A 26,611-nucleotide genomic window follows, 5' to 3' on the forward strand; every position below is an offset into this window, starting at 1 on the left:
AAAACTGTCCTACTTTTTCCTCCTTAGTCTGTTTAGTGCTGGGCCATTTTCTTCTGAAACTGTAAACTACCCTTGGTGAAATAAATGAAGTCACAGTTGGAATACAGTTTACTGTACAGACATATCACCACAAGATAAGAGCACCATCACACACACCAAAACTTCTTGGGCATTTTTTTCTCCCCTACTTTTTGCCCTCAGTCCTTCCATTGGTCTGAAAGACCATTTTACCCAACCTGGCTGCAAAACTCATGATTACCTGGGAACTGATGAAATTCTAAAGGAGCAGAAAGGCAAAAATGGACTGAGGAAGGAAATGGTAGTTCAGCCATTTAGACCTTAAAATTTGGATTCACGCACCCCAGTTCCCCCCCAGTTTCAGCATTACAAAAGCCATTGATACCTCTGTGATGGGTTGTTGCTGTTTTGTCTTTATTGCAGGTTCTTTTCAACATCCCCTAGAAAGGGATTTAAAGCTGCTGGTCCTTCTTCGGGCATCTGAAGGGATTTACTGTGATCGTCTGGAGGGAATAAATGCCCCCCCAGGGAGTATTGGTATGAAACATGAGTTCACCTTTTCATAGGAAACCAATCTTAAGCAATAGTCAAATCTACCCTGTTGAGCCTGTTACTATGTCATATAAGAAAATAATGTAACAAAGGTACACACATTTTTTGAGTTAAAACTTTTAACGTTCACCAGGTCCTGGATTTTCTGTGGAGATTTTATTTAGGCAAAATTTGACAGAAGCAAGCAACTAGGTGACAAATCTTGAGGTCTTTCTAGGGGAAACTGGAGAGGACTTAAGAGTACTTACACATATGTACAAGGTTTGTGTTGGGTTTAGATTTGAGATTTGTAAAAGGTAGTTGTCAAAGTTGAAGATATTAAAACTAAGATGACCTTGTTGAGTGGAGAGAAATGCACATTGCCAGAGGGTATTTGATCACAGTTATCTTTGGTCTCTCTTAGGATGAAACAAATTGTCCTCAAGTTTCCAGGCTAGGATGATGAGCTTAAACTCATATCACTATTTTTAAATGCCTGACTTAAGTGAGATGAATTACATCCAAGAGCTACTGGATGGATACACGCATTTAAATATTTCCAAGCATTTGGACCCATAGAAAGATTGACAAAAGAAGGTTTATGTTAATTTTTACATGTCCTCATATAATTATGGTTAAAGAAATACATTAACTTTTTTGTTTTCTATATTTTAAAATATGTTTTAAACAACACTTGAGTATTGCAAGACTTTGTTCATTGCTGAACTTTTGTAAAGACAGTAGAAATTTGAACTGCTATTGAGAAAAAGTTGAAGTATAACAAGAGCTAGAAATTTGACTTCCTGTAATTTTAGGGGCTAGAAACAAAGATAGATGTGTTGCAGCCGTTTAGCACACTATCATGGATCAGATGAGACTTCACAAGTGTTCATGCTATCCTCTTAAACCACAGCAAATGCAAGATCATGGAAGTTATTTTGAATGTCTGCCTTGGTGGGATAATCAGGGTTGCATTACCAATGCTTGCAGCAGGCTTCTTTTGAACTATGGTGACACAGTATGTCATAGAAAAAGTTGTCCATGGAGGAGATTAGCCCAAGCAGTAAAATGGGTTTACTAAATACCTGAAGCATAAGTCCTCTGAAGCAATGTGTCACTATTAGAGATGCAGAACAAATGTCAAACTGACTCAGATTTCAGATCAGGTCAGCAAATTGAAATAAAACATTTCAGTGAGGGAAATCAGAAATTTTTTCATGCTTCATATATAATCTTGGAATGTGTCATCTATATGAAAATTTTCTATATTTTGTTTTTTTGCCATGGTTTTGGATCCTTTTTCCAGAAAAAAATAGTGAATTTTTTACAGATCAGAAATATAAATAATAGCTGAGTAATTTTCTGTATCTTTCATTCCTGTAGTTTTTACTTAATTTGTTTACTTGGGTAGATTTTTTTTTTAAGGTAGATACCTTTGTCTGCAATTCCAGTTTGAGTTAATGAGACTTCTATGGTACAATCCCCTTTCTTGCCTTTGCATGTGATGGTCATTTTACTTTATTATGATTTATTTCTAGTTCCCTTTGTATTTCAAGTGGAGGCTATGTGTTGTTCTTACACTTTTCATAAAATATAAAAACATGCTTTAATAAATATAAAGATTTCCATGTATTAATTATTGGTTCAGTTCTCAAGTCTCTCTTTCCCCTAACCTTCGAACTCCTGCTTCTGTTTTTTTCCAGGGGTTTATGGAGAGGTGCAAATTTATAGCGCTTATCCTAAGACATCTTGGACACATCTGGGAACTAATATTGCTCCTGGCAATGAAAGGTGGTGTTTTGCCCAAATATGCCTCCAAATATTAAGTTTTGGCTTCCATTCCAATGACTTGTATTAATGTTCCTATGAGTTGTATTATTCTTTTCCTTTGTGATAGGCTCTGTTTAAACTATGTCTAGGTAGGAAAAGAACCACCATGTTACATCTTGCAAGAAAATTGTACTATTTTTAGATTAATTTTAATTCTAAAGAGGAATGAAGCTGAGATTTGCTTCTTTCCTCTGTCCTTCCTTCTTTGCTTGCTTCTGCCCTTCCATCCTTCTTCCTACCTTCCTTTTCTTCCTCTATCTCTCCCTCTGCCTTTCTCTTTCTTTATAGAAGGAAGAGATGTACTTGAAAGTGGCTGATTTCTTGGTGATTAGGATGTTCATTTTGGTTTAAGAGACCTACTTTAAAATCTCATCTCTGAATTAAGCAAAACTGGGATATGAATGATGTTCTTCAACATCTTAAATCAGTCCTTTACCAAGTGGCTTCTGGAGTGAACATCTTAATTTCTCCCATTAGAGTCAATCTTTTTTGTATATGTAATTAATGTCAATTGGCTCAAAGGGTATAAAGCTACCTGTACACCCTGAAGAGTAAGGTGTCTGTCTGGGATGTGAGCCTTCCAAGGTATAGACACATTTTCACTTAACCTTGGCAAAAATAGCTTTGAAATGCTATCTTCTCTTTCCCCTGATGCTACCCATCCATAAGCTTTTACAGCCCCAGCAGCAGACTCATCTTCATCATCACTTACTTGTGAATTCAGTCTGAAGGCTTAGTCAAAACCTAAGGCAGGTTAAGTGGAATTGCCACAAATGCCTGTTAAATGAATAGGTGTCTACGGCCTGAAGTTCAAATCTTTCCTCTGAACCAGAGAACACATCTGCATATAAGGATCTCCCATTTATTTGCACTGACCTTAGTTGGGGTGGAGTGGGCACCTACCTAGCTCTCTCTGGAGCTCACATTCTTGATTCTGTAACACAAAATTTTTATTGACTTTGCTGTAATTCTTCCAAGTGCTTGATTTTAAACTGAAATACGTGTATTTGAAAAAAAAATAAAATTCTATCAGTCAAGCCTAACAAAAACTCATTGGTAGAGTTCCCATCTGGATAGAGAGAAGGAATTATTTGGAAACTCATTGCAAAGATGGGCAATGGAAGCACAAAGACCTCACAAGTAGGATTTGTCTGTTGTTAGCTCTCACACAGTTGAGTCTCTAGCGTAGGTTAATTGTTTAGGGTTGCTGTGTAGTCAGTGCAGAGACCAGATACTTCCAGATGCTGATTCAAACCATGCAATATTAGAATCACCCTCTGGAAATTCTTTTCTTTCCCTGATTAGGATGGGAGTTCAGAGTAAGCAGATTCCTGACTGAAGCATGCCAGTTGAATATTTGGATGAAATGGATTCAGGCTAGTATTGTATTGGTCTGCTGCCCAGATGTTTTAGATGAAATATCATGAGGTGCTAAGATATAAGTTTTTGGAATTCATTCATGCACCCTAAATATGGCACAAAGAGTTGTTTCCATTGTTAAAAGAAAAAAAAAAAAAAGCTATTTGTCATGAAAAGTCTACTAATAGCCAGCCAAGAGTTAATGTGGTTAGATACAGGAAATAGGCAAGTCAGTGCTAGAATATGAAAGCTGAAGCAAGTGCCTTTTTTAGTGATCAAGAGAAGCTGCTCTATATATTTTTCAACATGAATCAGCACATGAGTTAGGGAAGGACTTAGGCTTTCAAAAAGAAGGGAAAAAAAAAAAAAGAAAGTACTTAGACTAAAAACCTAAATTAGTATTTCAATAGATTAGTATCTTAGATGGTGTCTCTTACCATGTTTTCTTTTGTTTACTGATTCCTCTTATTAGACTTTGAAATGCAAGAGTCAAAAGAGTTACGATTGGGTCTACAAGATGTAAATTATTATTGGACTGTATGCCTGGGACTGGACTTAAGATTCAACTTCTAGTATGGGTTGCAGATGAACTGTCAAAAATTCCAAATACACGCCACAGTTATTCTTACTCTGTGTGGTTTTGCTTCCTCTTTTCCAATGTGTTTATCTTTGAAAAATACATAGTTCTCAGTCACACTAACATTTTCCTGCTATTTCAGACGATATATGGTGCTTCCTCTCAGCAAAAAAAGAAATCAAAGTTTTGGTAGATATCTCTACTGAATGTTCACAGGTGCTGAAAACTGGAAGTACTCATCTTGAGCCTACTCATCTTTGAAAAAACCTGTGAGAAGAGACACTAGGAAAATTTGGCAACATAGCTCACTAGTTACATCGCTTTAGGACTTTCCTTTCTCTCTGTGCCTCTGTCACTCTTGACTGCATGATGAGGCACACTCTGAATTCATTCAGTGGTCTGTTTTCTCAACAATTACCTGAGGTGTACGGAACATCACCTAGCCAGCACCAGTCACCCTGTAGTAGGACAAGGTGTTTATCAAATATATATAAACATTGGTCATTATCCATTTTGCTTTCACTAAATGCTTTTATTTTCTCCATGTGAAGCTAAAAAACCCCTGAGCTACAAATATAACTAATAAATGTAATAAAGAAGGATCTTCAGTTCAAGATTAAAACAGTGTCTGTGTAATGTATAGAAAGGTACCTAAGCTCCCATTAGAGTCAGCAGAGTTCTAGGTGCTGGAGCCTAGAGGGCAATTCAACTACCAAGGGCAGGATTGAGGAACCTAAATATAGGTTTTGGGCTGATCTGAAGTGCCTTGGGGCTCATAGGAAATGCCTTTGAGTCCCTTCCATGGCTTCCACCTGTGTCTCCAGGAGTGCTCCATGACCAAGTTCTATCATATCTACCAGCTGATGTCTTAGATATCCTGGAACTTCTCAGATAGCAAAAGGTGCTCTTGTTTAGGGAACCAAATCCTGCTCTATGTGCCCAATTCAGAGAGCTTATTGCCTTCTACTCACTACCGACTGTACCAATCAACTATAGAGGAAGCTTAAATGCCAAGTGCATGCACACACACACACAACCCTACACATGGACACCTACATTTTGTTGTCTTAAGTCCAAAGCTGACTTTCAGCTCTGTAGGATATTCCTGGCACCAAAAATGGTCTGATGTGTCTTTGGTAACTTACTTGAGCCCTGCAACCCTGTACTGGAACTGTATACCTTGTTAATCAATGGTGTGAAATAGACATTTCAGGATTAATTTCCTCCCACATATTTTAGACATCTGTTTTTGCAGAAAGCCCTAAAGGGGCTTTTCCTAGAGCATAGCCTGTGGATTCTTTCTGAGATCTGCCTAGGCAAAACTGTTGTTCATTTTTTAGGAAGTCTGTGAGCATAACTTTCATGAATGTAATGATATTAACTTAATATCTTGCATTACAGGATTTTTGTGGAGGACGAAGTAGACTGGAATCATGGTGGAGATATTGTGATCAGCTCTTCCTCCTATGAAGCCCACGAAGCTGAAGTAGTTACACTTAAAGAAGTCAATGGTCATAGCATAAGAATTCATGAACGCCTTCTGCACAGGCATATTGGTAAGGAATCTGTGTTTCCATTTGAGAGAGTTTTCTTCTGAAGCATTGACTTTCCATTTCATATCTCACCAAGATCAATTCTACTTTATTGAGGTATCTTCATTTCTTTCTCCATGTGTTTTTTTCTTGCTGTTTTGATACTGAGAATGTGATGTTAAAACCTGTACAGAATAGTTGATTCTAACACGAATTTCTGGGAGTAGATTTAATTCAGTGCTGAATGCTTTTGGAAAATTTCCTGGTGTTCCATGTTTTAAATACAACTGGTTAACAGAGAGAGAAAATAACTGAAGTTTTAAAGAAAAAAAAAAAAGCAGATTTTTTTAGGCCATTTGCACAATTTCTGTGGTGTGTCAAAAACTGAAAAACTAAAAGATACCCTTTTTTTTTTCCAAATTTCAAAATCATTAGATTCATGGAGTTTCAAATGCAAAAATTTATCAATTCCATAGCATGAAACTAATGTATTTGTATTCTAATATGTAAATAAACATAAAATCTGTATAGAGCTCTATTTCCTGTGTAGATTACATAGTATTTGTATCTAAATGGAAAAAGAGATGCACTGTTGATAATTTATTTAATTTTATTTCAGCCTATAAATTAAATTTATTATCATCTATTTAACAAAAATAAAAGAATTTGATTATCAGGTCAAATTCTGAAGATCCAAAACCAGGATTTTTCCTGTGCATAGCAATATCTTTTTAATTTAGTCTTTATTCAAGCTAGTAGGAACAGAAGTTAGTATGATGGATAAAAAGGTTCAGAAATCTTGTGTGTTTTAAATGGCTATACCTGTGCTAGTAAGCAAAGCTTCACTTGGAACTAAGCCCTGTTCTGCAACTATCTGTAGTGTTAATTGATAGTAGCCTCCATGGCACAGTTCTGTACGGCAATTGTATTTTTAAAAAACCAAAACAGTTCAAAGGATAGCACATCTAGACCCCATTTCCAGTAGTTTATGCATGGCCTTTCTGCTTTTTCATGGGAAAGAAGAAACCTGCCCATCAGTCTGGGGGCCAGAGAATGGTTCTTAACCTATTTTCTTAGCTAAAGTAGATATAAGTGTATCCTGAGATGAAATGATCACATACACATTGACTACTGCAGCAGCTGTTAGATATAGCTGAAAAAAATGAACTGATGGGAGAATTAAGAGCTATGTAAATACCAGGATTCACCTGGGCCAATGTAGGTATCTACACTAAATGTTCACACATGAGCTAGTCACTCTCAGCTCCCTTGATAATCAGAGCAGAAAACCACATACTGCTCACTTGTATTTCATCTCCCCCTAAAGCAGATCTATAAAATAGATAACAAATTGCACTTAAGAATTGAGTGCTTTTGCTCTCCTTGTACATAAAAATGGTTTGGATAACTAGATCATATATGTAGATATCTAAAGTCATCTGAGATTAATTCCAAGCTAGACATCTGCATGAACTCTCTCATAAGTCTCGTTTAGAAAGACTTTGTTTAGAAAACACACACAATCAAGACACTATAGCAAACTGGTTTTTAGCATCGTCATTGGTGTGATCCTAATGAGAATTCACGGAGATCAACTCTGCAGTGTACTGAAGAATAACTCCAGCACATACAGCTTAGAAAAAAATGAAGTGTTAGTCTGTTCATTGATTTGGCATATGCACACCGCAGGGAAAAGGTTTAGCACCTTCTTTTTCTAAAAATGAAAAACTCTGGTAAAATATAAGCGCATGGTGAATATTTGATGGGCAGGTGGCCTTTCTGGTTTTGTGTTGATGCATGTAGATTATGCTGGAGGAAAAACACACCTGAATGTCAGTGCAGATTCTGCAGAGCAGCTGTGCATAAGCTGTCAGGCTTTATGTCCCTCAAAACACTGGTTTATAGGTATAGTAGACACTTATCACATTTTCTTTCTTGAAACTCCCCAGGGCATTCCCATGACACAGAAGATGGTAGACGCATCCCTTTGGCTGCAGAGGTTGGGCTCCTAACACGGAATGTACAGATCAAGTCTGATGTGGCTTGCGCTGGGAGGATGCTGGTGGGACGTTTTACAGACTCCAGTGGGACAGAGTTTGAAGGTAGTTGAGTTTCACCTGTCTTCATCGACCACACCAGTTCTGCCCAAGAAAGTACAGTCTAACAACAGACGTATCCATTTGCATGTGCTATGCAATTCTGAGCAAACTGACTGTGTGACACATATGAAACCTGAGTGCTAATAATATTTCATAAAGAGTGGAATATGTTTTAGGAGGGGCTGTTCTGTGGTTAGTTGAGTTTTACTATAACTTTATATATGTTTATGAACAAATACCCATTACTGGCAATACACTGACAAAGATTGCCTGCTATTACATGCCTGAGTGCTGTTTAAATGGTCGTCATCCTCACCAGTTCTTAGGTAATTTTGTAAGCTTTTATTTCTCTATAATTATCTCTTTGCAGGTGTCCTTCAACTCTTAAATATTGAATTTTTGAACTTTGGGCCTCCTCAGCTTTCTGCCATTGAATTCAGGAATATATCCCAAAGGTCCTCGGTGGTGTCATCCAGCATTAATGGTAGCTGCGGAGTTGGCATTAAAGCAGTCACGAGCAACTGGATCTTGTTGCATGATAACACAGTGTACAACACGGTTGGACCTGGCATTGATTTGGAAGGGCAAAATCATTCTCTCATCAGGAACCTTGTTATTCTGAGCAGGCAACCAGAAGGCTTATTAAACTGGGTTGCTGGCATCAAGGTGAACCTTGCCATTGGTGTCTCCCTCTGTGGCAATGCTGTGGCAGGATCTGAGCGAATTGGCTTCCATATCAGGGGCCAAGAGTGTTTGCTAGATGGAGATTATTGCAGTGAAAACGTGGCCCATTCAAGTCTCCATGGTATTCACCTCTACCGGGGAGATGGATTTCAGACCTGCACTAGAATCACAGGTTTTCTATCCTATAAAAATTACGACTATGGTGTCATGTTCCACCTTGGAAGCAGCGTCATCGTGGACAATGTGGTGCTGGTAGACAACACTGTGGGCCTGATGCCCGTAGTGTACTGTCTCTATGCCAAGCAATGCCACATGGGGAAAAGATTCATAGAACTTAGAAACTCCGTCATTGTCGCAACAAGCTCAACTTTTGACTGCATCAGAGACAGGATCAAGCCTCACTCAGCTGATCTAACAGCCAAGGATCGACCACCATACTCCCCCCTAAGAGGCCGTGTTGGGATTTTATGGCCTACGTTTACCACGGTTCCCAGCCAAAGGCCAGATAACCCATGGCACAAAACTGGGCATTGTCCAAAAGTCCTGGGACTCATGAAGCTGAAAGGTTGGTCTTCCACGTCCACTGGCCAGACTGTTCTGTCACTGTTTTTCTCAACTAATTACATTTTTCCAATTGAAGTTGCAGCCTTTCACACCCACAAATGGATGTGGTAGGGAAATCTGGGTCTCAGTGGAATTAATAACAGAATTCTTCTTCAGTTCGATACAGTTCAATAAAAAAAAATATTATTTGGCATTTTTCACTTCCTGAATCTACTGCAGTATAATTATGTTATGTGCTAATATATATATTTTACCTCAAACATGCCTGCCTTCTGTGCTATCTATTTTTCCACTCGATTCATCTCTCTGGTCTACAGTTACCTCTAGCTAAATAAAGATACCAAGCTGGAGAAGTGAATAGCACACTTTGTATAGAATTTGCGTAGAACATAATGACTACAGCTGCACAGAAACAGCTACGGCTTTTATTGTTATAAGGGATTGCACAAGAGGGATAAAAGTCAGTTATATATCCTGCGTCTTTGGTTCAAATGAATTTTACAGTCCCCAGAGTAATATTTGCATATAGCAGAACCTAGATAGCTGGTTGCTGTGGTGGGATCGAAATACCTCACAGTTTTTCATGTCTTTATCCCTCACTGCTACCTACTTTTGTAAGAAAATACTTTATCCTCTCTTTACTGAAGAATAATGGAGACAGAGAAAAACAAATAGACTTGCACAGGGTCTCATAGAAAACTTGTGGCAAAACATGGGTTTTGTAGCTGCACAAGAGTTCAGTGCCAGAGCCAAGCACGTGTCACCAGACCCAGCTCATCTTATACTAACATCTGGCACGCGGATAAACCATCCAAGGCAGGTTGTCACCAAACTGGTTCTTACTGATTCAGATGAAAATTTATTAATCATCCTTGCTTTTGTTTCTTTCTCACTTAGTATTTCCTTTGATTTAATTTCCTGTGGGCATGACTTGGTTTGTGTCAACTTAAGATATAATTTGGCTATGGAATATTCTAAAGCCAACTGAATATCTATGATCAATGTAATTAGTCTGATTTAAAAATTATTTGTACATATATATATACACATATGGGAGCAACTTAACATGAAAAATGTCATAGAACAGAGTGTGTCTCTTTCTGGTTCTGGCACTCCTCTAACCACTTTTCGTCGCTTGATCTTCTCTTAATCCCTGGCAGAAGTCACCTTTACTGGTTTTACAAAGAGCTGCTACAGTGAAGACAGGGATGTCTGCATCATGTCAAATGCTGACCATTTAGGCATCATGCCTCTTATCACAGCGGAGACATCAAGGATGTTACATGTCAATGAGAATGACAAGTTCTACTTTCATCCAACAAGGTAATATGCTTCATTTTGAACTATCTTTTTCAATGGTTTGTGCAAAAAAAAGCACTTACAGTTCTAGGACTCTCCTCACCTCTGTTTGTATCAACTGTCTTATTGTATTGTCTTACAAAGAGTTTAAGCAATTAATTTAGCCTGGATGTCTAGCTGCAGAGCAGTCCCTTTCTTTGTCTCTGTCTCTGCTCTTGTACTGCTTCTGTCTGGCAAAAATGAACAAGCTCAGACATCAAACACGCACAGGAAAACTCAAATCCAAAAATAAAGAAGAAACACCCCCACACCCCCCAACTTAGTTTAGGGCAATTTTTTTTTAAATTTGAGGTTCAGATTCCATCAAGGTCCATTTCCAGACCAATCCTCTTGGATTTCCCTTTTTACTGATATTTGTATAGCAAAACAAGCCTCACATATCCCATTTCTTAAAACTCCATCCTAAGCATCTCTGATTTCTCAGCCTCAGGCTTCCGAAAATGTCAGGACCTCCAGCAAAAAAACCCTGAGACAGGGAATGTCCTTTTGGTCAGGGAAGTGGAGCTTGATTTTTGCCTGCGAGATCACATCAGAAATGTTGATCAGTACCAGGCAGGCTGTGAGATGTCAAATGATTGCCAGAACTGCTCCTGCCCAGGGAGAATATCATCTGCGTGAGGAGGTACGTGGAGGAGGGAGGGGAGAGCTTCATCTGTAACCTTAAGTCACTGCTGGTTGCAGCATTTTAAACATTCCACATCCAGTGGAGACCACGTGCCTATTTATTTATTACAACCAGTGAACACAATACAGAGGCTATGTCAGGAAAGCCTTGAAGTAGCAAAAAAATCCAGCATGGACTCCACTTGCCAGTCAAAAATAATTGGAGGTGTCCCACACTGCTATGTTTAGAGCCCCTCCAGCCTTCTGCCAGAGTTTTTATTTTATTCTATATTTTTGCTTTTTGCTCTGGGCATTAGTTTGCGTGTAGATTTCTGACACCTGTCCAGCTTGTCAGCTCCCATTACATTTCACTCTTGTATCCATCCCACAATATTATGCTATTAGTAAGCTGCTGAATACGCAGTCCACTGCAAGAGCTGGTGATTTTCAAACGTGATGAATGCACATGGATTACCGAATGCTTTCTTAGTAGTCTGGTAAACCTCTGAGGGTGATTTCATCTCTCAGTGCTCCTCGTGCATTATTTGCATGCATATATTTAATCCACCTTTGCAACTGCTGAGCTTGATCCAAGCTGTGGCTGCATTGTTCCGCTTCAGCATCCTGAAGGGGTATCTTGATGGATATGTCCTGTCAAAGAGAAGGTGAGCATTGCCTTAGAGCAAGATGAGAAAATAGAAACATCAGGGAATATAGCAAGACCATGAAGTACTTTGCTTTTCCCACTGGTAGACCCAACCAGCTGAAATGCTGGATCTTTTGAGAGATGTTCAAGAATTGTACTAGCTGTCAGGATCAGAGGAGCTATCTTTGTTCTCCAGCTCTTGTGAGCTGTGTTGATTTGGGGTATTGGCTCATTTGTTTCTCTGCCTTTACTGTAGTCTCTGCATATATTAATAATTGTGTTTTCCTAACCTGAGCCCAAGAAATTCTAAGTTTTCTTCAAGACTTATTGTGTATCCCTGTAGCAATCTGAAGATGTTTCCATGGACTTTGCTGGATTATAAATCATTGTATCTCATTGTATTTTGTAACAGGGGTGATATGGCCAGTTGGCTAGTTCCTTTAAGCTGTGTTAAACCTTTAGTCAAAATGCAGTTAAAAGCACTCAAGATCCTCAACATGTGATTCAGCTCCCTACATTTTAGTGATCCAAAAATTAGGCATATAATCTAAAGAAGACACTAAACGCATTCTGTAGTTAATAGAGACCCTTCTCTCAGAAATTATTCATCTCAACTGTCCTATATATGTCTCAGGTGAGGTGAGTTCCCCTCCAACAAACCTGTCCTGTTGCAGGCACCTCCCTCGTGGAAGCCAGACTTTAATGATCTACATAGAAATTCATAAGCTTTTCTGGCTGATTCAAGCCACTAAATTTACAATTTTCTCCTGAGAGTATACTGATTATAAAATTGGATAAACTTATTTGAAAATTAGATGTAGTTTGCCAAGATGCATTATCATGCCATCCAAAAAGAGATTTGTTCTAGTTTGGACTAACACTCTGAAACTCTCTTACCTTATGAGTCTTATTTTCAAAGTATGGTTTAATTATGTTCTTAGGATCTGAACCTGTTATTAGAAAGAGAGAAATAGCTATTCATTGTCTGGGAGACAGTACTGGTTGAGTAATCGCTTACTACTAAATATGTGTGATTGGGTGATGAAACCCTGGCTCAGGCATAGCTTTGAGGTGAGATCCATGTACATTTCTCTTTAAGCCCATCAAAACGCCAAAATGACATTGAATATCCAAACCCATTTTTTTATTAGAACATAAACTAGGACAATAATCTTTTCAGACACAATTCAATGTACCTCTCCTACCTGTCAGTATACAGACCTCTGAAGACACCACGTTCCCTGAAAAGAGTTGCAAAAGCTCGAGGAAGACCCTTTTCAAGGATTTGGATGGAGGTGTCCTGGACCTAGAACCGCCTGTTTCTGTTTTCCCAAAGTCAGAATTTGAATGGACGCAGTTCTATTTGCAAGCTGGTAAGTGCCTGTGCTGGCTGGAGCGCCTGCGAAGTCGCGTGTACCTTTGACCCATGAGATGTGATTTTACCCCAGGCTTTCACTGAGACCTACAACTGAGGTCGAGATGCTGGTGGTCCCGGATTGTGTGATGCCTTTCCAGGATGGATGTAGTGAATTACAGTGTAGGAGTCTGGGAGGCCTCGTTGCACAGTCCTGTGTCCACCAGTGTCTCTTTGCCTTCTTGCAGAATCATGTCATCTGGCATCCTTAGCCCCTTTAGGGTTTAATTAATTCATTTTAAGACCAGAACAAAACTTACCTGCCCTTTGCAAAGTCCTCTGAGAGCATTAAGAGAGACAGGCCGTGTAAATGCTGCATAAGTGCAAAATAATAACAATTGGCCCAGAGAGGATTTTCATCCATATCCCACTGAGGAGATAATCAAGCTGCAAACCCACTCCAGAAGTTTAAAGACCCCTCTCTCTGGTTTAAAAAGGCCCATTCTGCTCGGTAACCACTTTCTGAAGGTTCACACAGCAAGGCTCCTTTCTCATCCTGATTAAAACTCTGCTCCCTGATTCCAAATAAACTCTTTAATTACAATTAGCGTTTCCCGCGCCTGCTGCTGATGGCGGCCATTTTGCTGAAAAGGCGCATCATTTGTGACTCCAGCGGTATGGGAGACTGATGGAAGGGACTGTAATTAATCCTGTTTTCCATCCCACTCTAAAACTGATTAAACACGAGAACTTTAATCTTTAAACAAAATGTCTAATGTGTACCCAGTAAAGGCTTTTCCTCTAAGGATCCTGCTCTAACTGGCTGCTTACAGGGCTGATTAATGTGTTGTCTAGATGCAAACACACTGTTTTTTACTCTACCTTTTCTGCCCTGATTATGAATCACATGCAAGTGCTAATACCCGAGCAGTATTACCACTTAGTACCTGCATATTAATGCATACATACTTTTGCATACAGAACCTGGATTTTATTTAGATTTTTAGCACACCCTGGCATACAGTCAAAGGCATGCCGGGAATCCCCACTATCTAAAGTGCACTAACAGTGCAACCTGTACTCCACAGGGTTTATCTGCTTGTGTAATGGAGGCAACAGCATATGGTAAATGCTGCCTGCCTCTGAGGCTGTAACAAAATTGCTGTGTTTTCTTCTTGCTGCCCAAATATGAATGGGGAATTTTTTTTTTCCACCCTCCCTTCACAACTGTGTGTTAAATTCCTCTGTATTTCTCATTCTGACCTGCGGTTCGTTTCCTCTCGAGGTTAACATTTGGAAAGGCACAGCTTGATGCTAAGGTGAATTCATGGTCGCCTTCTTCCCCTCTCTACTCTCTCCTTCTCCTTCTTGAAAGTTGTAGCTCTGAGTACTTTGCATAGTGCAATGCAGGCTCCCACGTTAGACAAACAGGGGAAAATGCTCACCTTTCCTGCTCCCACAGATCTTCTGTGGGGCCAGATTCCCACTTGGCATGACAGTGCTTCAAGGCCAGTGAGGATGGTGGTGTTAAGATGCTGTTGAGCAGAATGTGGCCCTTGGAGTTCTGCCTTTCCTAAATCCAAATGAGCATTCAGTATTTATATTATCTGGGTGGTCAAGATCCACTTTGTCCATGTATCCACCTGGTACCCTGTTAAACCTGAGTAATTCTGACTCCCTCCAGCTGCTTCATCAGAGCACTGCAATGAAGTGGTTAGTGCTCTGCTAGCCTGACTAACCATAGAAACAAGAGAGAGTCTTTTCAGGCAGCTACACAACATCCTTGCTACTTCCACAGTTCAGGGACACAAGTTTCTTTGAGACTCAAAAGGTCTGGCTTCCCATATCCTTTTAATTACACCTTTATCCAGATGCATGTATATATTCCCTTTAAGCTTCCGGTTTGGACAATCAGCTTGAAATTATTGGCCCTCAGCCATTTCTAGATATTCTGATTACTCCGGGGGAGCAAACGAAAACACTCAATATACTTCAGGGACACAAACGCCAGGGAGATGTTTTCTCAGAAGAATACCATAGGGAAGAGCCTATGAGAGCCATAACTGGGGCACAGGGTATCATGCAGTATGATATTAATGCTCCTGAATTCACATGATGTCTTTTATTGAAGATGCAATCAATATAGTATATATGTAATATATTATTTGTATATATATGTGCGTATATGCAAAAGGCAAGGAAGGATGACTTGGCTTCCTGAGTTCTGCCACTGCAGATGGGCAGTAGCAAGCCATGCAATGTATATTTAATCATGTACCCATTTTTTTTTCTTTTGTCTTCCTGTGTGCCTGATGTTTTACCTGCTGTCTTACCTCTTCGGGTCATAGACCAGGTCTTTTTATTGTGGCTTTCTGCAGAAGCAGAGTTGTTCATGTAAAACTGAAGTTTTAGTTTTCTGCATAAACCACAGAATTCAGAAAAAAAAACGGGAGGGAAGAGATCCAAGATTTTTGTTATTATTACTTCTACTAAAAGAAAAAGGAGCAACAACAAAAGAGAGTTTGAGTCAAAAAAAGCATAATTATTTTTTAATCTAAGGGTACATTTTGCTCTTCTTTTTTCTTTTAACTATAATACTGCAAAAGTTTAGACTGAAATGTTTTCCAACACCCCCCCTAAATCATTTATGAGGAACTTTCACAGTATCGTTTTTCAAATTATCCAAAACAATTTAATGAGTTTAACATGAATTTGTAATTATTTTAATCTCTTTGAGCTGCCATTTTTGGATGACAAAATGTTTTTCTCCCCAAACTCATCTCTATACCAGACCTCTTACAAAAGAGCTTGGGGCCAGGCCTGGAGCACTAAATGGTACCATGATACAGGAAATACCAGAATCACAAGCTGTACAGCAGAATTAGCTATAAGCATGAGTGTGTCTAGCTGAGGAATGAAGGATAAATGAACAGTTTGTGTACTCAACTGATTTCTGTGCCCAGGTTAAAACCCCTACTTCATGAAGGCGAGCTGATACAACCATGATTCTGTAGTTAAAGTTTCAACCATTTGCTGGCTATCTGCAATATTTATAGGACTCTGTTATCATACTGCTTCATGTCTGTAATCTGACAACAGCCAGGTCCCAGAGACATTGAAGTTCATTGTCTTCCCTTGGTGGAAATGTAGCTGAGGACCAAAGGCTGGTAGAAGATTCATGCGACCCCACTTCCATTGCCTCCAGTGTCCTCTCCAGTGAACAAAGAGACATTGACATGTTAAGGGTAGAAGTTAAGTGGGCTGATACACAGATGTCTGAGAGATGAAACCAAGCCTTTCAAGTTCTAAAGCCTGCAGACACTCATGTTTTCTTTCTGCTGGCAGATACATTCTAGGCATTTTTTAATGAACAGTTATAGAATCATAGAACAGCCCATGTTGGAAGGCACCTCGAAAGATCATTTGGTCCAACCTTTTGTGGGAAAGGGAGACTAGATGAGATTATGTAGCACCCTGTCCCGTTGCATGTTGAAAACCTCCAGTGATGGAGATTCTACCACGTCCCTGGGGAGGTTGTTCCAGTGAATGATTGTTCTCATTGTAAAAAATTGCTTTCTTACTGAGATGAGACCTGTCCTGGTGCAAATAGTACCTGTTACCCCTTGTTTTCTCTCTGCGGCTCCTTGTGAAGAGAGATCTTTCATCCTTTTCATAGCTTTCCTTTAAGTACTGGAATACTTTGATGGGGCTGCCCCTGAGCCTTCTCCAGGGAGAAAAGACCAAACTCCTTCAGTCTTTCCTCATAGGACAGGTTCTCCAGCTCTTTGATCATCTTTGTGGCCCTCCTTTGGGTCCTCTCCAGTCTGTCCACATTTTTCTTGAATTGTGAGGACCAGAATTGGACACCCTACTCCAAGTGTGGCCTGATAAGCGCTTAGTAGAGTGAGATGATGATGTCTCTATGTCTGCTAGCAATGCCTCTGGATGCAGCCCACGATCTGATTTGCCTGCACTGCCAACACACATTCAGCTTGTTGTCCACCAGGACCCCCAGGTCCCTTTCAGCAAGGCTGTTCCCCAGCCACACAGATTCTAGCCTGTATTGGGGTCTTTAGTTAGAGGTGCAGGACTTCACGCTTGTCTTTGTTAAACTTTACGCAGTTCTTGCTAGCCCACTCTTCCAACCTTTCCAAGTGTCCCTGTAAGATGGCTCTCCCTTCTGATGTGTGCACCTCACCACCCAGTTTAGTGTCATCAGTAAATTTGGTGAGGGTGCTTTTAACCGCATCATCCAGATCATCTATGAAGATGGTGAACAGCATGGGACCCAGTATCGATCCTTGGAGGACAAATAAGCTAACCTGAATATTAAATTGTTGCCAGTGTCAGTGACCCCTTTTAGCGATAAAGGGATTAAGAAAAGCAGAAAGGAGTGGATGTTTGTTTGGCTCTGTGCAACCAGATACTAAGCATCAGTAACTTAACAACCTGTTTGTCTTCTTTTATCCTGCCTCGTAGGAGAGACATTATGATGGGTCTATAGGTGAGGAAATGGGAATGTGGGGAGAGGAATGAAGAAAAGAAATGGTCATCAGAAAATCTGTCTGCCAGTATCGATACTTGCAGAAGTGTTTTTCCCCCTTTTTAGAGGGGACAATACAACTCTCACTTTCCAAGTGAACCCAAAAGATTGTAACTTGCTGTATAGGTCTTTAATCTCAGCTGATATAGTTAAACATTAGACTATGAGGATTCCAGATGCCAGGGTATTACAGCATGAAAGCAGGTTGCCATCCCAGACAGTATTGGATTCTTCAGGATAGGTGCCTTTGAGTGTTCATATCCATGCAGGCAGGGGTCCAGCCCCAGTGATCTTGTGCAAATCCAAAAGTGAGTCCTTCCCATTCTTATTCTTCCCTGTTAGCATGGCTTCAAATTTGGCCAGAAGAATAACCTTTCTGTGTCTCATGAAATTGTTAGTTATAATGCAGAGTTCCCAATATGACTTCCATGGTTTCTAAAGAGATGCAGAAAGATCCTTAGGTTTACATGAGAGTAATTTGATAGGTTAATTGATGGAGGCCCTGTTCTACTTACTTTTCCTCGTCAGAGTAATTCTGATGTACTGAAGGATTATGAAGTTCTGGGCTATAGGATTTAGGTATCATGCAACTTTTTCTTCTATTGTTAATATGTGCTCCTTGCACTTCCTGTGAATAATTGCATTTATTTTCTACTTTACACTAGTAAAACCTGGCACCTCCTTGTAAGTTCTTTCGATATAGTAGAAGCATCAGTGAAATTTAGGTCTGTAATACTCCTGTGGGATAGGCATATATTTTGACTAGTTTCCCAGGCAGAGGACAGAATTTGTGACTTGCCCAAGGTCAGTCATTGAATTAATGCATATCCTTCCAAAACCCTGACAGCCAGACTCTTAATCTAAAAGCACCCCACCCTGCTTAGGCAGGTTGAACACTATGGTTGCATTAACTAGAATCAGCTAAAAGTGTATTTTACATACTACTTTTTTATTAAAAAACATGCCTGGAGCATTTTGGGAAACTTTACTGAGCATTTAAATTCTGACTGTGGTTTTAAACAAAAAAAATCCCAAACTTCTTTTTTTTATTATTATTTAAAAAGCTGAAGAAATATTTTATTTAAAAAAAAAGAGTCAGCTTTAATGAGAATCTATTGGTGAGAGGATTAGAGTGTTGTGGACAATTGATCTTTTTATCTGACCAACAGATAACTAAGACCACATTTTTCTATGTTGTTTTCAATCTAGACAAATCTAAAGCTGTGAAATTCCTACAGTAGTCTTGCTTGAGCTGTAATCAGTACATTTTCTAGATCATAAAATGGTAGGTATTTCATATGTAAATGCTTGTCTGAAGCAACCTGCACAGACATTTAAACACTCGATTTTGTCAACAGCTATTGTAAAATACTCTTTCAAAGATTGTGTAGCACTGAAGTTAAATGTCATAAATGAATATGCAGAGGTTTCCTGGTTTCATCAGAAATAAGATAAAATGTCAGATCTAGGTATAAACAGTCCAAAATTTCCAGGGATATGGATCAAGGATTTTTGAACAACCTTCTTTCTTCTGGTAATTTTTATCATTGAATAAAATTCTGAAGTAATAGTTGAGGAAGTGTACCATTTTGACACACAGGCTGCCAGTATAATTTAGGGCTGAAGCTGTGTGAAAATGTTGCACCATATATATTTAATATTCCAAGGACTATGATTAGCCACACCTGCTATGCATAATCATGTGTAGTAATTAAAGATGTTTGAGAAGCGAATGCAGGTTTGGTAGATTTGCAAGGAATGAAACAGATGCAATATTGGCCTGAAACATTTATTGTTTTCCTCTGAAGCTTTTTGTTGTTGTTGTTCACAGATAGAAATTTGCTTTTTCTGCAATAAATGGCCCATGCAAAATGGGTTGAAAGTGGCAATGCAGGACATTAAAAGAGCTGTTACCAAATTACTGTTTTATGAAAACCAAACCTAACATGATCAGAAAATGCCTGTAACTCTTACTTAATTTTCCTGAAAACACATCCCTGGTAAAGATTTCAGCAGACCTTAATTAAGTTGAGACCAAAGTTGAGACCAAAGTTGGGAGGATTTTTTTGATGCTCATGGGAGAACAAGGTTTAAAGTAAGCCAAGGGGAAAATAAGTTAATTTTATATCTTTGATACCTATGTGGTGGCTCATCAGGTGTGTGATGGCTGAACCTCTGAACTAAAGAATCAGCTCTGCTAACTGAGGGCAGCACGGCAGTGAGGGACATCTGTGGGTGGTGAATCCACCAGCTGGGGAAGAAGGCCCACAGTTCATCTGGATGTCACTATGATACTGTGCCTAAGGGGACAGCTCTGCCAAAGCAAAACACTACTCTGCATAATTTGTTTTGGTAAATCATGGAGGAATACACCTTAGCAGGAGATCTAGCAAACTAGGTCCCATTGGGGCTGATGTGGCCATATGACATTTCCATTTTGAAATACTATAAACTACTTTCCCTCACACTAATCTGTATCTCAGCCTCTAATAAATAGTTATTTTCCTTTTTCAGGGATGTTATTTCCTTAATTGTGAAGCTAGGATATAAGATGAGTGGCCTTGTTCATTGTCCGTGTGATCAGTATAGAAGAATGCGTATATAGATATATATATATACATGTACAAATGTATAAGCTCATCAAGCTTTATATTCTTGTTCCCATGGAAAGCATCAAATGCTTTTCTCATGATGAAGCCAAAAAACCTTGGGCATACCCATCCATTTTGCATGTTCATTTCTGTAAATGGAGTTTAGCTTTTTGTACCACCCTTTCTATTTCTTTTCTAAATTCCTCAGGTACTTTTAAACAGGCATGCACCGGTGTTCAGCTGCATAAAATGGAAAATATGTGTACATATCTGTTAGGAATAATGAAATTTGGAAAAAGTGTTTGCAAACTTAGGTCCCTGACTGTGGGAGATAACCTTGGCCCTTAGGATAGCAATCCTTTTTGAAGACGTGCCAGCAAATAGTTTACGCCTACAATTGCTGTCAGAAATTCTTGCCTTCTCCTTTTAGCCTTAATTCCTGAGGTTAAAACAACAGGTTTGTCATTTTCAAAACTGAACTCCTGTATTTAAGAAGCTATTTAGAAAAATGACACCATTTTCAGAGTTTTTGAAATCTCGGAGAGCCCATTTTTTTCCTTGTGAGCTAAAAAATAGCTCAGTGCCCCCAAAACACCATGTCACCTTCATTTAGGAGTCTAGTTATGGATTTGATATCCATATCTCTACCTTTCTATATATAAATGTTGTCTGTGACGTGAGCATCAGCTTTTTATCATTGACATGATGATGCTACTGTTTCAGGGTAGTGGTTCTTAAGTTGTAGTATATAAAGTGTTGGTGGTACATGAAACCTGAGTAACTGATGCACACATCACTCATGGATTAATTTTGGAGCCTGACAGTTAAAAGTGAAAAGAATCATTAGGCATCTGGAAAACAGAAGCTGTGAAGAATGGCCGGTGAAGTTGGGTGGCTCAGGCTTGAGGAGAAGAGGTGGGTGAGAGATTTAAGAGCTGCCTTCAAAAATATGGAAGACTGTTGTGGAGTAAAAAGAAATAAATTGCTCCCCAAGTCTATAGAATCAGTAATAATGGGCTAAAATTTCATCAAGATAATTTAGATGTGGAGGAGGATATGTTAGAATAAAGACAGCAAAACACTGGAATATTTTGCCTGAGTGGGTTGTGGAGTCCCTATCAGTGGAACTTAAGCAAACATCCTTAGATGATCCAGATAGACCTGATCTTTTCCTGGGGGAGGATGGATCAAATAACTTCAGAAGGCCCTTTCTGGACCTATTTTCAAAATTCTGTAAGGATGCTCAGTGGTCTGCAGGAACTTTTGAGGTCTGACAGTGATTTATGGGTCCAAAGGCCACAGTGTTGTAGTAGGAAGGTCTGGTAATTAGGACTTTCTAAATACTGCTGATGAAGACAAAGAGTGACTACTGGGGAGGTAATTAGTGCAGAGAGATTATCTCCCAGCCCATGTGCTTGATCCCTCTCAGCCAGTCTGCCTCTTCTTGTGGAATGCTAACGTGCTTGAAATGTTGTGCAATATGTAAGTGTAGAGGTTAGTCCCATGGAAAATGGTGTCCAGGGCCTGAGCAGAGTTTACAGCACCAGGGAACCAAAACTGAGGCAGGTTCCTTATCTGGGACATCCCCTCAAAGCTCAGTAGCTCGGACATCATGCCTTTTCTCCCAAGGCACTGTTTCACTCTTATTTATCGTTCCTACTTCAGTGATGACCGCAGATCTGAGGTAGTAGTCGGGTTTTAATACTACTAGATACTATCCAGAAACTTTTCTGGTAGCTTCTGGAAAAAGCTGCAGATATTAACAGTCAACCTAGAATGCTTCAGGAGAAAGAGGAAAGTGGAGAAGTGAGCAGTCTACATCGTACATCCTCTCTAGGCTTGATGGCTGTTACCTTTAAGGAGACAAGATGGCTGTGTTTATGCAATTAAAAAAAGAAATGTGAATTGCATCCTGCAAGTATAACTGTATTATTTTCCTTAGATCTTAGAGGCATATCTATAATCCAACCAAACTGCTGAGTGTTAGTTTGCAGAGCTTTACAGGGGAAGCACTGCATTTTGCAACAATTAATTTTGCAGAGGAAGCAGCCTGTTTAAAGACGCCTGCAGCAGTCACTAAAATATGTGTTGTTTTTCAAGGCCACCAGACACACAGTTGGCTAGGTTGGCTAATAAACAAAACAACAATGCAAAAACCCAGCCTCGTGGGGTTTGCAGGAAGAAGGGATGAGAAATAAAATGAATAATGCTTACCTGCTAGGGGTGGGTGAAGACTATAATTGTTTAGCCCCCAGCAGATCCCTGCAAGGGTTAAAAATGACAAAGATATTAGTTGGTGACTGCTAAGATTGTTGGTTTGAAGCTCTGGGCAAAACACAGACTGTTATTTACCGGACTTGGTCGATTTACTTCTTAATGCAATAATGACCTGTGAAATGAAACGTGAGCTAGACAATTGTTCCTCATTGTTTCCAGTAAAACATCCTTTCATACCCCATTAAACCACCATTAATTCCATTTGAAAGAGAAGCAGGCACAAACACCAAGGGATATCTCTCTCTTTTGCTCTTTTCCTCTCTTTGTGGGATTGATCAAGGCCTGTGGATAGCAAAGCAGCTTTCTTATCCTTTTAGAGGGTGTTGGGCAGCCTGTGGAGGCCACATTTCTGAATGAGCACTACAGAGATCTGCTGGATTGGCTCCCAGTAGATCGCATTCCTGAGTTTTGCAGAGGAGCATATCAGTTAACCTGGCAAACATAGTCAATTTATTGATGTTAATACATCATGTTTCTCCCTTTTTTTTAGGTTGGCTTTCTTTAAGTGTGAGATTTATGTAGTCATGCAGTGTATGTGCATATTTATGTATGTGCCATTGCCCACTCAGTAATTTTTAACCCATTTTTCAATTTCAATCAAAAGCACTAGATGGATAAGTTCTCAAAGATAACAGACTCCTACAGATTAAAAAAAAAAAAGGGGTCTGGGAAGAAAAACACTATGAGTGAACCACTCTGTTCTCCCAAAGGGGGATATCCCTTGGTATCCATTTCTTGGATACCAAGAAAAGTTCTCTGGAGAGAAACTCCAGTTTTGTGTCCCAAAGAAAGGAAAAACTTTTGCACATTGGTATGCATCAGGGAATCCAGCCACAGCTCTGTAGTAAAGCACTGGTTCCACTTTGCATGCAACTGGTTTCTTTAACTCCTGATTTTCCTCTGTTGTAACATTAAAAGACGTGCAGATGTGGCATTTAGGGACATGGTTTAGTGGGACTTGACAGTGTTAGGTTTACAGTTGGACTTGATAATCTTAAAGGTCTTTTCCAACCTAAATGGTTCTGTGATTCTATGATTCTATATTATTGAGTAACTATGAAAACATGAAAATATAAAACTGGAACATTTAAGATGTTCAGATTTTATCCCATGATACCAGATCAAAAAACAAAAAAACAAGATTTATTTTTTTTTTCTCTTAATCAGAGCTCTAACATGAGGGAGAAAACTGGCAAGGCATTTGAATGATGAGATATAAATGCTTCTTTTCTTCTGGAAAAAAATGGTGAATGAAAGTAGACAGAAACTACTTTCCTACTAGAGTTTGCTGAGAATATTTTTTTCCATGAAAAAAAAAAAAGGTGGTTAATGCTTAAAATATTTCAGCCAAAATAATTTTTGGTTTTCTTCTTTTTTTTGGGGGGGGGGGGGGGAAGGGGGGGGGAAGGAGCCCAGTTTTCTTTCAGTAACAACATAGAAACCCGACTTCCAGAGTAATTTTTCAGTTAGCTTTGATCTCTGTGAATAATTCAGAAATATTTAGGACAATTTGTCCCTCAGCTATACTGACGTAAATGTGGTAGTCCCCCATTCTATCTGAAGTTATAAAACTGGGATTATGACATTTTCCATTCATGTGTGAAATGTTGTTACTGGGCAGACAGTATTTCTGAAGGTGAGGGATCCATTGATTTATAATCTCCAGTATAAGGAAAAGAGGAGGCACTTGGGTGGGATGTGGTGTTGGAGATGTCTGTTGCTGAGAGGGCTTCGGTAATGCTTGTTTTACACAACACGCTGCTAAAGTCTCCTTGAATCCAACACATCTGCATGTCATGTAGTGAGGTACATGCTGCACGAAAGGAGGGGAGATCTGGAGGGGGTAGAAGTGGGGACAGTTTAGATGAAGCCCAAGCTCTAACACAAGAAAGTCAAAGTCTCCTGACACTAAGATAGTCTTCACATCACCAATGGCCCCCAGGACCCCCAGCCTCAACTCCCTTCCTTTTCTACTTTTTCACTCTGCCTGACCTGTCCAAAATCCCCAGCCCCAACACACATTTCTGTCTCCACAAGCCTGGACCCCTTACCTCTTCTGTCTCCCAGGACACCCAAGATCCTCCTGTCTCCAAACCGAAACTCTGACTTTGTGCCACTTCTTTCTTCCTTTCTGCTATGATTTACCACATTCTCCACAAACAGGGGTCTAATGCCAAACCTTTTACCTCCACAGGCTTCCCAATCAGCAACCAAACTGTCTCCTTGCTGCCTTATAGCCATGCCTAAAACCTAGACCATGGCATTTAATCAGTTCCTTGGCAGGTGTTGTCCACCTACAAGGAGGTTACCATGGAGCAATGGCTTTTATCCAAGAATACCACTGACTTTCATGCAAGCCACTCTTTGACAGCTGGTATTGTAACATATTCCATCATCATTCCTGTTTTTCAGTTGCTTCTACTTTTATATTTTATTTTGGTTTTATTTTATTTTTTTAATACTGTATACTTTTATGTTATTTGTTACACTTGATACCTCTCTTTTCCCATGCTAGATTTATGCCTGGGGTAAGATTTTGTCTGCAAGTTTGCTCAGAAATGGTTCAGCTACAAAGAACAAAATGAAGCTTTTTTTTGGTGTGTGTTCGAAAACAAATCTCTAAACTCTAGAACCTATGGGCTTACAGTAAGGGATTGAAGGTTAGCAGGGAAAAAACTCTGAGGCCAGTGAAATATTTTCTATCCACAGTCCCTGCAAAAAACTGTGTCCAGAACTATCTATGAAAATAAACTGCAGAGATTCTTTATCTTCCGATATGCTATGAAAGATCTAAGCTTTTGGCTGTCGCTTCTGAAAATTTCAGTTCCTCCTCTGCTGTGTTGTTTGAAGCACAGACATCAAATGCTCTCCTTTTTTCAGCTGCCTTCAAAATACCTGAGTATTTGGAGCCTTAAATCCTATGTTCTAGTTCCCTTGCATTGCCTCTGCTAATTAACAAAAGAATTCTGGGCACTTCATGACCCTTGTTGCTGCCCAAGGCACTGTGTCCCTAGGAGGCAAACATGTGTTATGTCCTGACTTTACAGACTAGGTCGGTTAGGAGCCAAGGGATTACGCGGAGTCATCTGTGGTGGAACGGAGAAGAGATCTCAAAGCTTAACCATCAACAAGTATGCCATCAACTGGGAACATGCGGGTTCAATTTTGATTAACCAGCCTTATTATTAAAGGCACCTAGCACAGTTCACTTTGTGTGGGATTGAGATTGTTTTTATACATGCCTGTATATGTCTCGATGACCCTTTACTTATAAGATCAAGTCTCATTTGCAAAAAAATGGATCCTTGTGGAAGGATTCAGTTGCAATTCTGAAAAGAGCTGGAGAATGAGAAGTGCAAAAGCCCTTACCATGCACATGAAGAGCAATGGCCTGGGGAAATACGTCCCTTTTTTTCCTTCCCCTGTAATTCTTCCTACGTAGCAGTATTCTGAATTGGAGAGAATCACAACTGTGTTTGTGTGTATGCAAGCCTGTGTGTTTATACACACACACGCAGGCACTGTCCTCACAACTGTGCTTGGAAGCATTTCATCATTTTTTCCCTCTTATCTTCCAAATATTAGCATTTAATGAAATACACATTTCCTTCATTTATTTTGAATCTACTCCAAGGCCAGCAAATACCAGAACCTCAAATGTTATGACAGGATAGATTCTTTATTGGTTTGTTTTCTTTTCATTCTTTCTGTTTTCACTGTGATTTTTCTTTTTTTTTAAAGATTATAGACCCTTATGTTCTAACTCAAGGAGCCTGGCTTCCAACTGAGGTAGACAAATATGTCCAAAAAAATGTCCCTGAGACCCATCCAATGCAGACAGCTGTGCAGCAAACAGGAAATTGAGGAAGTCAGGTTCATCAGAGACACAGGATTTCCTTCATGGATGTTTCAGATAAAGCATCTTTAGTTTTTCCACACTGGGTCAGTGCTGTAAAAGAACCATGAGAAAAGCAGGGAAAATACCGCCTTGTGGCTTGAAGACAGTGATGTGAAAGCAGAACTGAAAGAGGAGTTCATGTAGGG

At 39.5% G+C, this 26,611-nt stretch overlaps 1 protein-coding gene across 1 annotated transcript in view; it reads left to right on the forward strand.

The window, feature by feature from the left end:
- The window catches only part of PKHD1 (PKHD1 ciliary IPT domain containing fibrocystin/polyductin), a 255,192-nt gene that overhangs the window by 172,307 nt on the left and 56,274 nt on the right, over positions 1–26,611 (forward strand). The window contains exons 52-58 of the mRNA XM_075049823.1: positions 442–555; positions 2,253–2,340; positions 5,717–5,871; positions 7,797–7,949; positions 8,317–9,195; positions 10,355–10,517; positions 13,015–13,175. Of these exons, the coding sequence (XP_074905924.1) occupies positions 442–555; positions 2,253–2,340; positions 5,717–5,871; positions 7,797–7,949; positions 8,317–9,195; positions 10,355–10,517; positions 13,015–13,175 (1,713 nt within the window). The remainder of the gene's footprint in view (positions 1–441; positions 556–2,252; positions 2,341–5,716; positions 5,872–7,796; positions 7,950–8,316; positions 9,196–10,354; positions 10,518–13,014; positions 13,176–26,611) is intronic.

This window comes from Buteo buteo, chromosome 17, assembly GCF_964188355.1.
Source record: "Buteo buteo chromosome 17, bButBut1.hap1.1, whole genome shotgun sequence".
In the NCBI taxonomy this organism is placed as follows: Eukaryota; Metazoa; Chordata; class Aves; order Accipitriformes; family Accipitridae; genus Buteo; species Buteo buteo.